The sequence below is a fragment of the Onychostruthus taczanowskii genome, unplaced genomic scaffold (assembly GCF_017590055.1).
Source record: "Onychostruthus taczanowskii isolate IOZ18803 unplaced genomic scaffold, ASM1759005v1 scaffold30, whole genome shotgun sequence".
NCBI classification, from domain to species: Eukaryota; Metazoa; Chordata; class Aves; order Passeriformes; family Passeridae; genus Onychostruthus; species Onychostruthus taczanowskii.
Genome location: NW_024500350.1, coordinates 4369553 through 4384975, shown reverse-complemented (window position 1 = coordinate 4384975; position 15423 = coordinate 4369553). Strand labels below are relative to the sequence as shown.

The following is a 15423-nucleotide window of genomic DNA, read 5'->3' as shown; positions in this document are numbered from 1 at the left end:
TGTCTTCTTCAGCACTGCAGGAAGATTAAGTGAAAGTCAAGCAAGGCAATAACAAAGTTCACATGCACAGCAGGATAACTGATGTTGACCAAAGCACAAGTAGGACCTAATGGAGTTCAAAGAAAATTCCTTTCCATATTCCCAGCCACCAAAGAGGTTTCTCACAGTCGTTATAAGCACATCCATTTCATGAGCCTGATTACCCACAGAGTGGCTGGTTTGCACAGCTATCAACCAGCTGGGCAGTAAACTGTGTTAATGAGAGGGGAGCTATAGCATTTTGTGTGAAATTATTTGCGTCTCTGGCTTAACTCGCTTTGGGCTCCTTTTGGACTCCATTCCTCATCACAAAACACATACACTGCAATGCATGGTAAGGACAATTTATAATATATAGAACACATTTAAAGGGCACTTTCTGAAAGTTTCACAAAATGCAGTAAACTGATGTGTCCGTGTGTGAGATTGGGGATAAAATAAAAGGAAAATTCAGTGGTGGGTTAGGGAAAAGGTAAGAAAAACGAAGTGAATAGGGAGCCTACAATGGTTGTACTCTGCCAGATTAGTGAGTCACTGTTTGCTGTGCTGTTAAGGCCCAGGAGACTGTTAGAAACTCAGAGGAAGCTATGAAGTATTGCAAGTGTGTTTCAGTCAGCAGAGCAACAGCATTGCTCAATTTAGGAGCAAAGCTGCTCTCTCAGTAGGCGCCATGAGTTCCAGAGTCACACACGCTCCTTGCTTATCAGCCCGGCTTCGGGGCTGCACTTCCCTCTAAGCAGCTGTGTTTAGGCCCCTGGGAGGAGATTTTGTCATTTAGGGCAGGTCCTAAAGGGGAGCTATGTATCACTGAAGCCTGGCAGTCCAAAACTGTGAACCTGTAACCCCTCACTGCAGCTGTTGCTCAGCCCTGCAGTTTCCTCAGCGGTTTGCACTGAATTTCTACAGGTGCCGAACACGCTGCTCCGGGTGTGTCTGGTCCTTCTTTCCTCACCTCCTTGGAGAGCCGTGCTCAGAACACAGCAGGACCTTAAAAGACAGAGGTAGTCAGTCATCCCTTTTTTTAAAAGGCCAGAGGGCTTGTGCCCAAGTTGTTCTAAACCCTTCAGTGCTACAAACCCATCCTTCTGGGGAGGGCAAACCAATCTCTCAGCACTAGAGGGGACCTCATTCCCATCACTTTTTATTGCAGCTTTTATGCTTCACAGCAAGAAATAAGAATTGCATGAGGTCTAGCAGAGTGTGTGATTTTTTTTTTTTGCCTGTTGTTAGGGCATTTATTTGTACAGAAACATGAATTCTAAGCCCAGCTTCAGTGCTTGTTTATGTGTATTAGAATAGCTCCTAAAAATCAGTTTCATGAGATATCTTATGTAAAACTTTCCATATTTTATGTAATACTTTCAGTAATGAAGTTGGCATGAAAAAATAAGAATGTACTAGTGGAGCTGCAGATGGTGTAAGCCAGAGAGGGAGGTTCTCTGTCAACACAGGAGGACCAAATAGTAGACTGGAAGGACTAGAGAGGAACTGATGCAACAGGAATGGGGTGAAATTTAGGTCATGCACACATGTGCAAACAGCAAGAATTTCTGATATAAAGTGAAAAATGAAACTGATACTGGAGAAAAAAACAGACATCCTGAAAAATCAGAAGAAAATTATGAATTGTTAGTATTTCTAGTAGGCCAGGAAAATACTTGCACTTCCATGGAAGAAGTTGGTAAGACATCTCAAAAAATGATTGAAAACAAGCCCAAGAGTTTAATTTCACCTTCTTAGGGCATTAGAGGGTTAATTACTCTCTCTAAAAGAGAGAGTAGCTCCTTCAGCCAGATGTTTACTTGTCCTTGTATAATTGTCTATTAACCCATTCAGCTGAAAACAAGGGTCCTATATATCAAAAAGAATAAGGCTTGTAGTCTCCAACAGGAGGAGAGGGAAACCTGGCTGGTTTTGAGGTGGAGCTTTTCAAGTCTAATAAATATATCACAGACATGGCTGCCTGCATTGGGAAGGACCAGACAATGGAGCAGGAGATCCTGCCTGATGGAGTTCCCCTCAGATCCAGTTTGTTTTTAATTTCTGCTCATATGCTGGTGTATTTGATGGGAGCACCAGCAAGTAGGGGGGAAAACTGACAGTTCCTTGCATAAAGCTGTGGAGCTTTTCCAGAACCTGGTTGATTTGTCTGGAGGAGATGAACCCTTGGCAGGGTCTCCATCACTGGGCAGTTCTTAACAACACATAGGATGAAATCCTGGCCACTGTGAAGTTGATGGAAGTTTTACCATTAATTTCTGTGAGGCCAGGATTTCACCCTGGGAGTCAAAAGTACATGCATGCCTTCAGAGACAGAGTGGCTGATTAAATACATCTGGTGCACTGTTCTTTTATCAATCATTGATAAAATAGTGTCTTTTAAATATAAACTTTGGTTGAGCTTAACTGCAAAATTCAAGTATGTCCTTTTACAAGACTTAAAAGCATAATTTGTCTGCTTTTTGTCTGAAGTAACAGAAATCATGGTAAAAAATTAACATACACCCACACCCATCCTCCCCAAACCCCTGTAGTATTTGATGTGCTGCAGAAATGAGTAATTAAAGATTAGAAAAGCCAGTTAAAATATTTGTAAATGATGTAAAAAACTTTATCCTTTAAGAATGCCATCCAAAGCCATATTCCTCCTCCTTTAGTTCCTGAGCAGTTGAGCTAGGGGTTCATCTGGATTTCAGCAGCGCCTGTGCTTTCAAGTGACCCATCAGGGCCATCGAGCGAGCTCAGGACAGGTACTGACCCTCACCCACACTGCTGCAGCCGGGATGTGGCCGAGCACCCGGCACGGGGCTGGGAGCGCAGGAGGGCAGAGGGGGCTGGAGAGAGGAAGGGGCTGCGGGAGGGCAGAGGGGAGTGAAGGATGGCAGAGGGGCTGCGGGAGGGCAGGAGGGGAGTGAAGGATGGCAGAGGGGAGTGAAGGATGGCAGAGGGGAGTGAAGGATGGCAGAGGGGGCTGGAAGGTGGCAGAGGGGGCTGGAAGGTGGCAGAGGGGGCTGGAAGGTGGCAGAGGGGCTGCAGGCCCCGTGTGTGTGACCTGCCGCGGGCAGGGCGCGGTGCGGAGCCTCCCCTGGCGCTGTCCCGGCCGTGCGCATCCCTGTGCCGGGCTGTGAGCGGCGCGGGGCGGAGGGAGAGGCCCGGCCCCCGGCCGGCCCAGCCCGGCGCTGCCGGACACCCTCCCGGCCCGCCCGCCCCGCGGGACCGGCCCGCCGCCGCCCCGCCCGCCGCAGCTCCCGCCGCTGAATTTGCTCCGGTCCCTTAATTGTTTCGCTCTCATCGAGAACTTTGTTTACAGTCCCTTGTGCGGGCGAGCTGCATCCCCTCTTATGCTGGCTGCGGGCTGGTGGCCGCCGCAGTCCCGCCCGGCGGCCGGGAGGTAAGGCACGGCTCGGCTTCGCTAGGCACGGCTCGCTATGGCTCACTAGCCCATGCTATGGCACACTGGCCCAGCCTGTGGCATGGACTGGCACGGCTCAGCTCGCTGGCAGCCCCGGAGCCGCACGCCCCGCGGCCGCGCCCCCGCCGGCTCCCGGTGCCTGCGGTGCTCCGGCTCCCGTGCCCGGCTCCCGGTGTCCGCGGGGCTCCAGCTCCCATGCCCGGCTCCCGGTGCCTGCGGTGCTCCGGCTCCCGGCGTCCGTGGGGCTCCGGCTCCCGTGCCCGGCTCCCGGTGTCCGCGGGGCTCCGGCTCCCAGTGCCCGGCTCCCGTGCCCTCGGGGCTCCGGCTCCCGGTGCCCTCCGTGCTCCGGCTCCTGGCTCCGGCTCCCGGTGCCCGGCTCCCGTGCCCTCGGGGCTCCGGCTCCCGTGCCCGGCTCCCGGCTCCCGGTGCCCGCCGTGCTCCGGCTCCCGTGCCCGGCTCCCGGGGCGGCCGCGGCTGCGGGGGCTCCGCTCCGGCACAGGGCTCTCCCCGCTTACAGCGGCCGGGGGCTCGGCCGGAGCCGCTCCCGGTGCAGGTCGGTGTCCCACGGAGCGCTGCCTCCCCGGTGCCGCAGGGCTGTACGTGCACAAGGCTTTCCCCGCCTGCTCGCCTCTCCGCTCTCTTGCAGAGGCGCTCGGGGACAGGCGTGACACGGAGGATTTTAGCCCAGGTGTGTGCGTGGCGTGCAGCAGGCGCGTTTGAAAGTTTTGCAGCTGGCACATAACAGAGTTGGTTTGTGGAGGGGTTGGGTTGGCTCCCATCCTACACCCCGGCTATGTCGGGAAAACGAAAAAGGTGCGAGAGTTTAAATCTGTTCAAGATTTTACTTGAGAACTTGGTGAGAAAAACTTACTGCATCCTGAGGCAGCTGGTTTGAAGACAATGTGTTCTGCTGCCTCTGTAGCTCAGGGCATGGTCCTGGAGTATTGTAAGTACAAATTCTGGTTGTGTATTTCCAGGAGTGTTCACCTGGGGCAGAGCTGCGGGATTGTGTTGAGGATTACTGTAGTCTGTTGAATTCTGAATGAACTCAGGCTCTCCTCTCGGGACAGAGGGACTACTTAGGCTATTTTCTGTAGTCACTTTAATGCATAGCCATAGTGTGAAGTGTGAGCATTATGATTTATTAGGATTTTAAATAAGCAAAGAAGGGTGCCTGAAGTATTGTGTAAAATAGAGAATCTGGTCCAGAGCTTGAAGGCGGAAAACTCAAATGTGTCCCACTGGTTATAAGTAAAATATGAAAAAGAGGAAAGGGTTGTAGTGGCTCTTTGCCCTTGCACAGAGATACTCCATATGTGGGAAGCCTCCTGAGAGAGCACCACATTGAAATGATTCCGAGTTAGAACACTGGAAGATTCATGTAAAGATCTCATGTGTTTCTGCTTCTCAGTTTTGTGGTGAGAGGGGGAAGGAGAAGGGAAGAAATTCCATCTCTAAGAAGTTGCTCTGTCAGAATTTTTTATAAAGACATTAATTTAAAATAAAAATATCTAAACTGTGTGCAGTCAGGGATAAATAGAAATAAATAACTGATGAGCAATTAATTTTTTCAAGCAAGATGCTGACAGAGTGGCTTAGGGGGCACAATTGCACTGGGAAGAGCTTTCAAACAAATGTAACCTTTCTGTAATCCAAGTAGAAGTTGACTGCAAGCACATTTCAGAGGTCTGCATTTGTTTTAATGAAATTTAGATTATTTATCTGAAGTTGTGATTTTTTTTCTGCATTTCCCTCCAAACTTTTCAGAAAATTAAACTAATTGCTAGGTCCTGTGGAAAAGAATATAATCAATGAGATAAACAAATAGGCTTCCTTATTATTAGTTAACTTCAGTAATCAGCTAAATATACTTTGGCAATGTCACAGGCTTATTCCAAGGATCTTCTGGAGAACAGCAGCAGTTTGTGCCTGTAAATGTTTGTTTGTGAAATGTTAGCAGGGTCTAAATAACTTAAAAACAGAAAAACCCTTAAAGTTTATCATTATACAAACTTACTCTCACGAATTTACTCTCATCCCCACTTAGGACTCCTGCTTCCATGTTGAAATCATCTTCCATGATCATGCACTTCTAAAAGGGTGTCAAATAAGATTAGCAACATATATCTGCTGCTTCGTGAGTTTTACCCAGCTGCCTGGTGATTTCACAGCTGTTTCTGCAGTTGATAAGAGTTTCCATCACTCTGCTTTCTGCAGAGTTGTCACTGCCCCACTGCAGCGTCTGCCTTGTCCCTCTTGGAGTTACCAATCTTGTTTCTAAAAATCCAGCAACAGAAATTAACAATAGTAAATATAGTGGACTTGCTTTTATTACAGAGAGGTCTTGGACTGTGTAAGTCTACCCTTTTTTTATTCTGAGTTTTTGGGATTATATTACTTAGGTTTTCATATAGTGGGAGAGATCTAACAGGTTTTTTTAGTGGTAAGTGTGTTGTCACAGTCAGTTCACAGCTAGGAAATCTGAGGAGCAGGGAGATGAAGTGATTTGCTCAAAGAAATTTGACTCATAGAAGAGACAAACTCCCATGTATTCTGAATCATTATTCACACAGGTGAAGTGAGCAATAGAAATTAGGTTAAATAAGATTTTTATCTATTATTATCTATTTATTCTTGTGTATTGCCTTTTCCTGCCTGGCTCTTTCTGGGGGGATTGACTGGGTTGTGATACTCACTACTGGAATGTCACATCATCAAAGGAAAATGTTGCATTGGGCCAGAAATGGGTGGCTGCTTCCAAGAAAAGAGGCAGAAGCCACTAGGAGAGCAGGAGGGAGAACATCTCCTGCTTTGGTTAGGTTAGCAGCAGGAGTCAGCCCACGGCAGAAGCTTTACACTCATGACTTTTATTCTTAAGAAGCTAATAAATATCCAACAACTTTTCTTGTAGGAAACTTCCATGCTAGAATATTGTCACCTCCAGTTCATCATTCAGCAATATCTGATGCTTCAAAGACTTGAGCAGCTCTTTCTGCCTTGAATTGCCATATAAGACATCTTCAGCACTCTTTTACCATGGATTTCTCCTGGATCTGGTAGGTGTGCATGCTGATGGATTTAATGTCTTTTTGATAAATCTAAATTTACCCTTATTAGTGGCTAAAATTTTTCTCTCCCCTTTACCCAGGGTTAGCCACAGATTGCCACAGAAGCACATTCTTCCTCCAACTCAAAGCAGCTCCTTAAGATAGTGCTTGTGGTATGATTAGTGAGAGGATGCTGGTGTTGCTGGGTATCTTTGCCTAAATTTCTTACCCTGAAACTTGAACCAAATCACCTGTTGGCTTAAGTCAGAAGTGACTTTGCTGGCAATGAGGATCCAGTGCCCTTTTTTCTAGGGCTAGATACCTTTGCTCACACTTCAGATAGGTTCTGTTGTTTATTTAATTTAATAGCATTTCAGTAGAGGGTTGTTTATTTGTTTTATATGAATGCCTGCCTTCTTATATCCTATTCTAGAAAAAAAACTGTCCTCCTCAGAAATCAACAGATTGCCATTGACTTAATTATTATAGATTAGAATTCTTTTAATTCCTGTTAGATTTGACTGTATAAATATATCTCCTTTCTTCACAAATCTCCGTACAAGAGGTCTAGGAGAATTTAATGCTTATTGAAGATGTAGCTGAAGCAGAAGGACAAGGACTTTAGAGAGAGAAGTAAATACATTTTGATTACAGGTTAAAATTTTTCAGAATAATAATGCTTATTATTGGCTTTTTCAAGTTATTTGGCACTTTCCCTATTTCAGTGACTATTAGAGTACTTTGGACTTTTGAATATTTATTACAGTGTATTTGAGCCAATAGACCTTTTATATGCAAAATATTTAAATTTTTTCTCCCTCAAATTTGTTAATAAAATGTTATACTAATTGAATGATAAGATCAAAAAAAGGTGACATTTGGGGACCACATTCTTATGTTATGCTGAACATCTATAACGTTTTATGGATAAGTAATGCAGCAACATAATGGCACCAGTGTATGTGTCTCTTCTATGTCAATCATTATTGAAAATGCAGAATGTGGGCTCAGATCCATATGGGAATAGATCAATGACACTCAAGAGCAAACCCATGGCTTTCCTGGGCTCTTTCTGTCTGATTTAAAAGGCATTTAACCATGCATTATGATTCAAAGAACAAAGCTACTGAACCTAGGAGAATTTAGGATATCTGAGGTATCAGCACAGATATATTTGCTTTGTCTGATAAACACTGAACAAATCCCTTTCCTGCCCTTGGAGATACTGAATACTCTCACAGAAACAGGCAGAATCATTGAATAGTCATGGTTAGAAGGCACTTGTGGAGGTCATGTGCTCTGACCCTCCTATTGCTCAGCATCTAGGCAATGTTGCCCAGGACTGTACAGATCACTGGATTATCTCAAGGGTAGACTCCAAAACCTCACTAGGTTCCAGTGCTCACTTACCCTCACAGTATAAAAGTTTTTCCTGATGATCAGAGCGTTTCAGTGTGTGCCTGCTGCCTCTTGGGCTGTCACTGTGTGTGCTGGGGTGTGTTGTGTGTGCTTGGCAGGGACAGGCTCATCTGGCAGGGCTGAGCCCACGGGCAGCTCTGCACAGCAATACAACAGGGAGCTGAGCACCTTCCCCAGAGCAGCACAACAAAAGCTTTGGCAAACCAGATCTGGGCTTTTCTTCTCTCTTAAGGGTTCAAGGGGACTTTGTGTACAAACACTCTGACTTCGTCCAACATTTAGCCTGTTTGTGCCTGTGGTTTTTTTTTTAAAAGAGTGAAATCCTATTTCTTGTAAAACTCACAGTCGGTTATAGGAGGTACTGAGATATAAAACCAAGGGCTCTCCACAATGAGCGAATATATCTTAGCAACAAGGGTGGAGTGGTGGGAAAGGAAAAGGAGAATACTAGTATCTGGCAATTAACTTCCTAGTCACAGATGTGAAGGTGATAAAAGTGATAAAAGCATTACTGCATTGCCAACGCTCTTCCTTGTTCTCTGAGCTGCATATCGTGCTGCTCATGAGAGCAAAAGCGGCACAGCCCACACCAGAGTGGTGGAGGAGTCCTGGGAGCTGCTCACAGCAGGACAGCCAGTGGTTCCCCAGTGGTTCCCCAGTGGTTCCCCAGTGGTTCCCCAGTGGTTCCCCAGTGTCCCAGTCTCTGGAGCGTGTGTTGGGGTGCACTGAGCTGGGTCCAGGACAGCACATCTGTGTCAGCCTCGGTGTTGGCAGAGCTCACCGCAGGCCCCAGAGTCACCCCACATCACCAGAGCCCCGGACACAAGGCTGAGCTCTGGAATGGTGGAGACCTATGGGCTCCTCTTGCTCTGAGCAGGTGGACTCTGATTATTCCCTGGGCCCAGAGCCAAAAGGTATTTGTGTCCTGTGCAGATGCAGTCAAACCGTGCGTGCTGTCTGGACTGACAGTGTGTTTACGGTCTGGAAACAGGAGGAAAACAACCTGCTGTATCTGAGATGAGTGAATATGATGGTAAATCTACCTCCCACAGTAGCAGGGATGTAATTTCATGGATTTACAAGAGACCTGTTGCTTTTGCATGAAGCCAGTGTAAATGGCAAGCTGTCAGTCTGGCATTGATATTGCTGTAACTGGAGGTTCATCAGCCTTGAGCTGAGCCGAGTGTGGGAATCTGTTTGCATCCTCACTCCCCCCACGTCTACACCTTGCACTGAGAAAGAACTCACTGTTCATCCTGGTTTTTGCTGGGCTAGTACTTGACCGTGTTATTGTGATGTGCAGTGGAGCACATCTGTGTAATGTATTGTGTGTAGGTGAATAAAGTAACTGTGTGAAAAGTGTGTGAGCAAAAATCAAAACAATGTGTGAACTTCACCTCTTTGTGGGAAAATGTAATGCCATTGAAATCTAAATTATGTCCAGAAATACTGACTTTAGGATGTAAGTTGATGTGGGATTTGGCCCACAACACTTTAATTTTGGTTTCTGTCTTGGTCTGTGACTCTGTTATTTCCAGAACTTACATACATATTGTTGACTACAAGAAGTGATTCAGATCCTTCACAATCAGTCGTGTCACTGTTGATCTTATGCAAAAATCCGTGTGGGGTCTGAATACCTGGTGGTTTGTGATCCCAAGGGGATACTTCTGTGTCCCCATCTGTCCTATAAATAATTGGTAATTTTTGGTTGAAGTCATGCTCTTCTCTCCACAGTGCAGCACGAGCTCAGCAGAGCCTGCTCTAGCCTAAGAACGGGCCAAGTCAAGACAATCAAGATGACAAACGAACCTATCAAAGAGATCCTGGGCACCCCAAAGCACCCTGATTCTGCACCCACAGAGAAGAGTAACAACAATGACTGTGTGATAACCACCATTCCTCTGGTCAGTGAGTGCCAGCTGACGGCAGCCACGGGGGGAGCAGAGCTCTCCTGCTACCGCTGCACCATTCCCTTCGGCGTGGTCATCCTGATAGCCGGCATCGTGGTCACTGCCGTGGCGTACATCTTCAACTCCCATGGATCCATCATCTCTGTCTTTGGGCTGGTCCTCTTGTCCTCGGGACTCGTTCTGCTGGCTTCCAGCGCCGTGTGCTGGAAGATCAGGCAGCACAAGAAGAAAGCAAAGAGGCGGGAGAGCCAGACAGCGCTCGTGGCGAACCAGCGAACCTTGTTCGGTTAAAGGCAGCCAAGAGAAGGCTGGACAGAAGGCAGAACCTTTGTAAGTCAACTTGGCTATTTATCAGTAGGAGAGATTGCAGTTTTTAATTTAAATGTGGAAACGAACTGAAATGAAAATGGAATGGATTAAGAAATACTTGTAGCAACTCTGCAAGTGCTCTCAATATATTTCTTACCGCAGACTTGGTAGTGATTCTTTCCAAGACAGAGGAAAACCCATTTTTCCTTCACAGAAAACTGTGTCACATAATGCAGCCATGCTAAGTGTGTTCTCCAACTTCTCCAACATGCTGATCGTGTTGGAAAGGGAATGTGTGGGAACTGAGAAAATAATTTCAATTGACTTGAAATGTCAGAGGTCTCCTTAAAACACTGACATTTGACCAAGGGAGAAATCATAGCATTTGAAGTGACTACAAGCTTATGGCCAGAGTATCTGGGACTTAAACTGTAGCTAAAAAAAAAAAAAAAAAAAAAAAAAAAAAAAAAAGCAATAAGAACACATTGCAAATTTCTCAATAAGCTGATTTTATATTTTATTTTATGTAACTTCCCCCTCCCAATACTTGTGGTACTTTCCCCCTTTTTTAAACTAACTAATATTGATTTTGTTTCACTATTGAATAGAAATCAGTAGAAATGTGTCATTATGTTGTTTAACCTAAATAACAAGGTATGATCATAGCTTAAAACATGAGACTTTTTTTGTAAATTAAAGTGGTCGGGTTTAGCACTTTTGATTATTTTGCTATAAAATGAAAAAATAAATTTCATTAAAATAATATCCAGTGCTGTTTGTCCTTTGGAAAATATTTCTTTATTGATATCAAGATAGCTTGTATCTTCAACTCTGGCTACTTTATATTTCTATTTTTGTAGCACAACCCCTGTGACAATAGCTGCGAACACATGTACATCTCTTACAAAAACCTCTGCAGCCTGTGGTCTTTGGTTTGATAGTCCAACCCTCTGCAGCTTGATTAACAACTCTGTTATTGAAAAATCATAGCAGACAGTTCTGCAGACACTCGCTGTCACAGTCAGTTTGAGACATAACTATTAATAATAACTTGTGGAAGCAAAGCTATGTGTAGTGTTTGCTGACTGAGCTTTGGGATTACAAATCTTCATGAAAAGCAGGTGCCAGGTGTTCCCTGCTTGTGGCTGAGATGTTGATTCTGTAACTTTGTGTTGTAGAGGTCTTCCAGCTTTTCTCAGTTAATGGATCATTGAGAGACTTGTCCCAAGTTGAAGCAAACCAGAACATGATTTCTCCTTCTTGAAGGACATGTGGTGCTGAGATAAGTCACAGGTTTCCACCCCAATGTGTATGAAAAGGCAGAGGGGCTGCATGGAGCCCTCTTTTTATTTTACTCTTTTATTTTCCCCCTTTCTTTCTCCAGACTCAAAAGGGCTGGGTGTAATTTTTGCTTTCTACTACCAAAGTGAGACAGGCCTGTGTCTTCTCTTTGCCCTCAGAGCCTCTGGCAGCCGGGGCAGTTTTGGTGGTGCTGCTGCAGAGCCCACTGCCAAAGAGGTGCTGCAGGGGTTCCTTCTGCAGCTCATCCTGGATCCCTATACTTCTGCTGAAACCACCCAGGAATTCTGGCTTAGGTGCCACCATTTCCTCTGCCCTCCATGGTTTAAGATTGTTACATCCATAACTTATCCCTGGATTTGCAAGCTGCACCTTGTGTTTTAAATAGAGTGAGCTATATGTGCAGGAGGGGATGTTTGGGGTCAGTATTTGCGTTGCCACACTCCATGGTTACCAGACGCTATAATAAAATCACTTGCATCAGAGGAAAGCTGACAACACATTTTAGCACTTCCATAGCCCTCACTTAATCACGGCAGGAAGCTTTCCTGCTGCTAGGAGAACATGTTGCGTCACCAGAACATCTGACACCGGTGTCTAGTGTCAATCACTTTGCTTAAGGTCATTAAAAATATTAGGGTGTCCCCTTACGATGTACAGGTTTTGCATGAGTGACAATTCATGGGAAACGCATAGCATGATAAATAATGGAACAGGTGGACTAAAGTGGTGTCTTTCCTGTTTAAAATGAGAGAAGTGATTGACATCAGCAAAGCTGGATAAGCTAAATAGAGCTGTTCATCTTTTTCCCTCCCTGGGAACAATAGTTTTTCTGACTCCTTCTTTCCCCTCCCCATTTCTTTTTTCGTCAGTGGAATTTTGGGGGCTGCTGAGGAGAGAACTGCTGGGGCTGTGGAGATGCAGTGATTTCCACTAAGTGTATGGCAGCTTGGCTCCATGGTTCCTAGGCTGAGCCTAGAGCAGGAGCTGCCCACTGTCCTCTCCAGAAGTCTTTCCCACACATGGCTCCTCCTTTGGCCATCACTGTGGTACAGCTGAGCTTGCTGTGAAAGGAAGGTAGAGGTACAAGGTGAGGCTCAGTTCCAAGTCAAAAAAGAAAAGCCAAACTCAGTGGAATGGAGACAATGGGGGTTTTGGAGCAGTTTTTTTTTTTCAGGAAGGGTAAATAGGAGTGAGTAAGAATTGCTCTGCTACTACTAGAGATGATTTCCTTTTCCTTATCTCTGCCCTCTTTGACTTTTGCAGTGCATAGGCAAGGACACAGCAGAGTTCCTGGATCACCCTCTGCCTTGCTAACTGTGGGCACCTGGGCATTACCCAGCCTGTGTGCAGAGACAGACACATTGCAGTGACCCTGAGTGTGATCCCTGGCACAGCAAAGCTTCGGGCACACCCTGGTCTCCTCAGCACCACCTAACTGGACAGGCTGGGAGGCCTCTGGGTGAGAGGGGCTGTGAGCTCAGCAGCATCGTCTGTGTCCTTTAGAGATGAGGTACGTGCACAACACCTTCATCCCAAGCTGCAAATGAAAGGCTGTGCACCAAGTCAGGCTTATTTGTCCTTCATTCAGAGCAGCAAACCAATAATTTTTTGGAGGAGAATCCCAGCACCTGATCCTGGTGTCCTGCAGGAGCAAAGCAGAAGTTGTGAGCAGTTCAGGCAGAGATTTTTAGGCTGCTGAAGATGTTTTCAGAGGTTCCATTGCTGAGTGTTCACATGGCCTTAGGAACTGATTTTTCCCCATCATTCATTTGCATTGAATTTGGGCCAGTCTGAAGCAGTAGTAGCATCTTTTCTGACTGAGCAGCAATGACATCCTACCCATGTCTCACAGTCTATGCTTTTTCTTCTTGAAAATCTATTTATTTCAGATATTTTCATTATTATCCTCTCTCTCTCTACACACCCAGGAACAGCACACCCTTTTCAGCCCTTAAAGCCCAACCAGAATTTCTGCTTCAAATTTTGAACTCCATGACCTAATCTGGATTGATTTGGAGTTTCCTGCCTGGGTGCTGCAGTGCACCAAGTCTTTGATTGCTGTTCGGTGTTTCTCACGGGAATCTGAGAAGCAGAAGGATGCAACCCTGCGGAGATCAAAGTGACTTTCCTCTTCAGAAACACCTTCCCTTCTGGTGTGAAAAGGCTTTGAATGCCACAAATGGTGTTTCAGTTCTGGGAGAGGCTGGGTGGGAGCTGGTGCAAATTTTATTGTCACAATTACTTGTCTATCCCTTCCTGAAAGCTCTGGCAGCACTGCACAAGCAAAACTGCCCTCACAAGGATAGAAAATTATCTAATAGAGGAATTGCGCTGGTGCTCCGGGCAAATGTTACAGTGATCTTAAATAATAATTGCAAAACCTAAGCACAGGAAATTGTGTCTGTAACTACACCCTGTATTGCTATTGTACACAAAGACAGTTATAGCCTGGGACAGTATTTTAAAATAATAATCAGATTGGTATGACAATGCGTAGATTTAGTTCAAGTCAAAACGCCCAATTTACAATTCCCCAGTCATTTCACGTGTTGCATTTCGTACGTGACTCTGGCTCTAATACCATAATTTTCCAGGTTTATAAAAAAAAAAAAGAAAGAAAGAAAAAAGAGAGAGAGAGAAAGAGAGAAAGGAAGGTTAGTTTCATGGACCTGTGTCAAGAATTAAGTTTCTCCGCCACGGACACTTGGGAGAGCTCCTGTTACCAAACACCAAATGTACAGAATTACTGCAGCTCCAGAGAACAGGAACCAGCTCGGAGTGTGGAACGAAGAGAGGCCTGAGTCTCATCAGCATCCGGAAGAGTCAGGCCAGGAACAAGCTCTCTGGAATATCCCGTGTTCCTGCCTCAGCTTTGCTTATCCAGACTCAAATCCAGGGTTATGCTCCTTTGATATCTGAGGGGGAAGTTGGTGCATATTATTAGCAGGTTTCACCTACTTTGTTTTTACAATGGGCTGCAAAATAAGAAGAGCAGAACAATACTGGCAGCCATCATTTTGCATAGATATTACCAGTACTGCTGAGCATTGACAAATATAACTTTTGCTTTTATATTTCCAATACCTTTGTTGCCTCTAGCTTATATGACATTTTAGCTATATCAATGTAAATATTTGCCAGTCATGAAGGGCTTTTATATAATGAAGTACATTACATATCAAGAACTGCACTGTATGATGTGAAAACTATCAATTCTGGCAGAAATCTATGTTTAGACTAAATCTTACAGGCTAAACCATGTGGGAGAACAATGGTCTTAAACTGCAAAATCTACTTGAATTTTTGGCTTTTATTCAGGTTGTTGATGTCACTATTAACATGACACAGGACCTAATCCTTCCTCTTGTGAGCAGCCAGTTGGAGTCCTATTGTCCTGAGACTCTGTGCATCCTAAAATTTGCATTTGTAGCAAACATGGCAATTTTGAAAAGCACTTCTTTTGCATTGATTGCTTTTCCTCTTAACTCTTCTTCTGTGCTTTCTATACTAATAGCAAAATTATTACATTTTAAAAACAGAAAAAGAGGAAAGAAAAAGAACATACAACTGCAGATGTTGGACATTGCACAGAGAAATGGAAGAAAAGTAAATGTGCCTTGTTGATGGAGACTTTTAAAAATATGTAAGTCTTGTTTCTGATACATCCTGGTTTATCCTCAGTTATCCTCAGTTTCATTCTTACAAAATGTTTGAAGTCCCCAGGTTAACAGGTTAACAGTCTTAGATCCTCACCTCATATTTAATTTCTGTTTCCCAGGAAGCATTTAGCTCAGCAAAAGGCAGATTGTTTCACCATCTTTTTCAGCCTGACTGGCATCGAATGCCCACATGGGATTTGCAGAGGCAGTGTCCCCATGGTTTTTTAAGTTAAAAGGCCAGTCTTCACTTGAAGGTGTAGGCACTGTGCAGAGGTAAAGGTTTTTGTGCTGCAGCAAGAGATGTCAGCGAATAATCTGTGACA

At 45.0% G+C, this 15423-nt stretch overlaps 1 protein-coding gene across 3 annotated transcripts; it reads left to right on the top strand.

Moving 5' to 3' along the window:
- Window positions 1-2956: 2956 nt before the first annotated feature.
- Window positions 2957-14489, top strand: TMEM100 (transmembrane protein 100). 3 transcript variants are annotated; one of them, XM_041409426.1, is made up of 4 exons: window positions 2957-3430; window positions 6363-6507; window positions 9655-10160; window positions 13370-14489. In XM_041409426.1, the coding sequence occupies exon 3, from the start codon at window positions 9717-9719 to the stop codon at window positions 10119-10121; it is 405 nt and encodes a 134-aa protein (XP_041265360.1). In that variant the 5' UTR covers window positions 2957-3430; window positions 6363-6507; window positions 9655-9716; the 3' UTR covers window positions 10122-10160; window positions 13370-14489. The 3 variants fall into 3 exon arrangements, with proteins under 3 accessions (XP_041265360.1, XP_041265359.1, XP_041265361.1); XM_041409425.1 differs by lacking the exon at window positions 13370-14489 and having other exon boundaries at window positions 2960-3430; window positions 9655-10904; XM_041409427.1 differs by lacking the exons at window positions 2957-3430; window positions 13370-14489 and adding an exon at window positions 3881-4139 and having other exon boundaries at window positions 9655-10904.
- The last annotated feature ends 934 nt before the right edge of the window (window positions 14490-15423 follow it).

Coding starts and splice junctions, on each gene's coding strand:
- TMEM100 (XM_041409426.1), top strand. CDS start 9,717: ATGACAAACGAACCTATCAAAGAGATCCTGGGCACCCCAAAGCACCCT.